The 4,783-nt window shown below is 40.0% G+C and overlaps 1 protein-coding gene across 1 annotated transcript; it reads right to left on the minus strand.

Annotated features, from left to right (window-relative positions):
- Window positions 1–1,511: 1,511 nt before the first annotated feature.
- On the minus strand, window positions 1,512–4,572 carry LOC133530390 (uncharacterized). Its single transcript, XM_061868303.1, has one exon. The coding sequence runs from the start codon at window positions 2,561–2,563 to the stop codon at window positions 1,640–1,642; it is 924 nt and encodes a 307-aa protein (XP_061724287.1). The 5' UTR covers window positions 2,564–4,572; the 3' UTR covers window positions 1,512–1,639.
- Window positions 4,573–4,783: the final 211 nt, after the last annotated feature.

The raw sequence follows: 4,783 nt of genomic DNA on the forward strand, positions 1-4,783 counted from the left end.
ACTAGCAATATCTACAGAAGGGGACGAAGGCTGAGGAGAAGGAAGTCGTGATTGATTACAACCAGAGACAAAAACAGTACTGAAATAATTGTTAAAGAGATCACAAATAACATTGCCTTCGGAGGAGGATTTATCATTAAAGTACATGTTAGAAGGTATTTCATTTGCAGAAAATTTTGACTTAATAAAACTCCAAAAATATTTAGGTGTAGAAGTAATTTTCTTTTCACTGAGGGCAATGTATTTAGTATAACAATCTTTACTAAGTTTCTTTTCCCTTTTTCTTAGTAATTTAAACTCAGCATAATCAATAACGTTATTATATTTTTTCCACCTAGCATGAGCATTCAATTTGTTTTTAATAATTTTAATTAAAGGTCTGTTATACCAGGGAGGATATCTAGAAGTTGAGCAAACCTTACGCTTTGGAACGAAATCATTAACCAAAGTGTTCAGAATAGAGTAAAAGTAACTTATGGCACTTTCCGTGTCCATATCGTCGATCACAGACCAGTCCACATCGGAGATACCTTGCCGTATACTATCAAAGTTGGCTAAATGATAAAGATATTTATAATGCGCTATGGAATTTAAAGACTTCATTAATGACAAAGGAAAAGAAATAACTAACGATTTATGATGTAAATCTTCTTGTGTAAGAGGAGATAAACAGACTGATACCTCACAACCAACATTACTCATGACAAGGTCTAAGATACGATCATGAGCATTGGCACACCCATTGTACTGTTGTAATCCAGAGAGAGAGAGAAAATCAGAAAGTGCAATAGCTAAGGGATTGTTATTGTGATTAAGTGTTAGTATTGAAAAATTACCTATGTTCCAAATTGCGTGAGAAATATTAAAATCACCTAACAGCAGATAAGTATCACTAGGGTGACGGCATATTAGGTCATTGACATTATTAAAAAATAATTGCAACGAATCAGCATGATTACGATTATGCGGGAAATAAACACAGGCTATGCGTAAAAAGCACGCTCGCTCTGACACGGCAGAAGACGACCCCGTTGCAGCTAAGGGCAGAGACAGCCATAATTCCTCAGAGTACGTCGCACTACAAAGGTCGTCAGTGCGGAGCGCACGCAGGCCGCACCGCACCGCCACCAGCACGCCGCCACCGCGCGCCGCCGCCGACGACGGTCGATCCCGACGATAAACAACATAATTATGATAGAAAAGTTCCTCATCGCTAAAGTCCTCCGTGAGCCAAGTTTCGGTTAAACATATAATATCATAATCAGCCGAGAGTACGTTTGCGAGAAAAGAATGCGATTTAGTTCTGAGTCCTCTCACGTTCTGATAATAAATGCTTAACTTATTAAGACTGAACATTAATAGGTACAGTAGAAAATAAGGATATGAAGTAGTAGCATGGCTCAAAGTATGCCAAAAATTTAATATAATGTTCATTAAATATAAGCACGTTTACTACCAAGAGCGTATTATAAATATATGTTTTTATTATAATTACATAAAGGGCGCGACAAAATATGTAAACCGAGGGATAAAAGCACAGTACAATAATAGTACAGTACAAATACCAAGTAACGTTAAATATACACCACTGGGCATTAATGTAGTACAAAGGTTGGCACAATTTAGTTGAAAACAAAAGTCATTTAAGTTTTAACAGGTCGGATTCGGAGACGATACGTATAACCCTCGAAGTGTCATTTTTACGCAAAAAAATCTTGCATTCTTTCACCCACACATAAGCATAGTTCAGCTCAGATTTTACTTCGCGTGCACGCTTTAACAACAACTTATTAGCGGGCGTCAGGTGCTCGTTCAAGTAAACGTTGATCGATGGTCCGTCCAAGCCGGCGTCAGCCGTGGTGATGCCACGGCGGGCGCGGGCCGCCGCCAGCAACTCGTCCCTGCGCGCCCGCCGGGTAAAGCGGACGATAATCGAGGGTGGACGAAGATTTTGCTGCTTTGCTTCCGTAGAGAAAACTCTAATCCGATGAATACAATCGATGTCCGATTGGTCAAGGGCAAAGCCGACCTTGGTACATATATTGTGAAATATGGTACGCAGATTTTCCCCTGAACGTAACGGAACACCGGTGATCTCCACGTTATTTAGCCTTCCGAACTGATCACGATCATTATTTTCCTTTTTGAGGCATGTAACGTGTTCCTGTAACTCTTTAATTTGCGGCGGCAAAGTCGAAAGGGTCTCTATTTTATCCTCTGTATTCGAGATTCTCTCCTCCATACTAGCCAGGCGCGTCTCCAAGCTGCTCCACTTGTTGTTCAAATCAGTGACTTGCAGCTGAACATTATCTATTTTGGCCTCAATTGAAGCTCTCGAGATTTTTACTTCGGCAAACAAGTCAGCTAACGAGGCGTCCTGAGAAATTTGGGGCGATTGCGGGGCCACTCGGCACGCAGGGCATCGCCAGGATGCTTTTTTCTCATTGGTCATACGCCTAAAGGTTGTTTCCGCTAACCCAGCACATCCAAAATGTAAGTGTTTATTACATGTGTTACATAAAACACCATCACTTACTATTTCACTACACTTGCCACACTCCATAATAGTTTAAGTAATACGCCGGTATTTAAAAGAATAAAAGATGCGACGATGGTTGTAAACACCTTATCAAAAACCAGGCGCGCGAGACACTGACAGTAAAGCTAATTGACCAAGGGCGAGGGGTCAAACTCACTGGTTATCTTTTATTAACGCATAAGGACACAACTAATCCCAATGACGGTGAGAACCGGACTGACTGACTGACTGATTTACTTTCTATACATCTCGTTCGCACTTATATGCGAGTACGAGCGAGATGCATAGAACGTAAGTTACGTTCTCGAAAGCGTTTATGTCAGTGCTGAACTGGTGGTAGCCACATAGTACCTATTATTGTATTATAGTTATAGTGGTTGGCTACGACGATACTTGCTTAAAAATGTATAATATTTTATTTTATCTCTTTTTTAGGGTTCCCTTTAGTTAGGAACCCTTATAGTTTCGCCATGTCCGTCTGTCTGTTTGTCTGTCTGTCCGCGGCTTTGCTCCGTGATCGTTAGTGTTAGATAGTTGAAATTTGACACAAATGCAAAAATCAGCTACGCCGACAAATTCGTAAAATAAAAAACTAAAAAAATGTTTTTTTAGGGTGGCTCAAAAGTGGGGATGACTTCTTTTTCGCTTCAACCCTATAGTGTGGGGTGCCTTTTGATAGATCTTCCAAACCGTTTTTTTGATAAACGTAATATTTACGAGAAATAATGGCTATGAATCGAAATAAAAACTCCTGAACCATGGGTCCAAAAAATATGTAAAAAATCGTGAAAGTAAAGCTTAGTAAAGATATGCTTTTTTGCTATACGGTTTTGTTTTAAGGTAATTTTATTCTTACTCTTTAAAATATTGAGTTGGAAGCTTTAAATAAAATAAAAATATTGTTTCTCGCTCTTATCTCTTATAATAATCGAAAAGTCAAACAAAGAGGCATAGGTATGGTTAATATACATCAAATTGTGTAAACATATTTTTTATAATGTTTATATCCAGAGAGGAAAATGGGGACGACGTTTGTACGGATAAGCGGTCGTCTCCTTTCCTCTTAGCTAGTAAATTGTTTAGACTGCTCCACTCACCTTGGCAATTTCCTTCCATCCATCGCAAATCAATACCTACGCCTCGATCTCTGCCCCCCTTATCTGTTTACTTGGCTGGGGGGGCGCGTGCGATACGGAATTAGTCCGCCGAGGGCCAATAAGCAATCAGAGCTCTTCACAACTTGCAAACATTAATCAAAAACAGACGGACCAGTATAACGTGGCAAGCAAATGCTTTGCTGATGTAGTAACGCAGGGGTCTGGTTATACTGGGGGTGAGGTGAAAGCCGAGATGAAATGGTTTGTGAATGAAGGAAAGTCTTTGTTTGATAGTTGAGTAGATTTTGCTTCTTGTAGCACGTGATGAATAATTCAAACTTAATTGTGGCGGAGTTGTTATTACTAAACACATATATAGATATAGATAATACGAGTGATTATAATTATTATTTTACAATAGAGTATTACATAGGCACATTTATTGACCGACCAAACTGCAGGTCTCCATTTCAGCTTATAGCAAATATCCTTTGCATGTAGCGTTGTTGTGGCAGGAAGTGGCACAGGATCGGGACAGGTGGCGCTCTCTCGTTTTGGAGGCCAAGACCCTCTTTGGATCACTGCGCCACAATAGTTAGTTAGTTATGTAGCGTTGTTGTAACACGGGTAATATATTAGAACTTAACCAAGTAATTGAAAACTGTGACATATCAAAGTCATTTCGAGCATCGATCGTCCGAGATAGTACTTACGTTTAGTAGCAAATGTATAAACTCATACAAAACACTAATCAGTATGTAAACAGGCCCTAAAGCAAGTGTACACGCCCGTATGGGGCCTTTTCAAATAAAAATAGAAATAACCAATAATCTCCGAAATTGAGTTAATTAGAATACCGGTGTCTTTAAGAAAATAGCTTAATTAAAGCTCAGGCATGTACTCTTAAAATTAACGAAAAAAACACGGTGTATACATATCTTCGAGCTACCCCACACTAGCGTCTCCCGACCGTCGGCGTCTAGTTAACTCTATGCTGCTCGACGCAACGTTGGCGCAACTGCGCAGCGACGCCATTTTCTATACAGAGGGCGCTGCGAACATAGCGCTGACTAGACGCCGACGCTCAAAAGACGCTAGTGTGGGGTGGGGTGGCCCTTCTACAGTAATACCATTTATTGTAGCATTT

The sequence above is a fragment of the Cydia pomonella genome, chromosome 22, assembly GCF_033807575.1.
Source record: "Cydia pomonella isolate Wapato2018A chromosome 22, ilCydPomo1, whole genome shotgun sequence".
Classification (NCBI taxonomy): Eukaryota; Metazoa; Arthropoda; class Insecta; order Lepidoptera; family Tortricidae; genus Cydia; species Cydia pomonella.

Excerpts from the sequence above, each read along its gene's own strand:
- LOC133530390 (XM_061868303.1), bottom strand. The coding sequence starts at position 2,563 with ATGGAGTGTGGCAAGTGTAGTGAAATAGTAAGTGATGGTGTTTTATGT.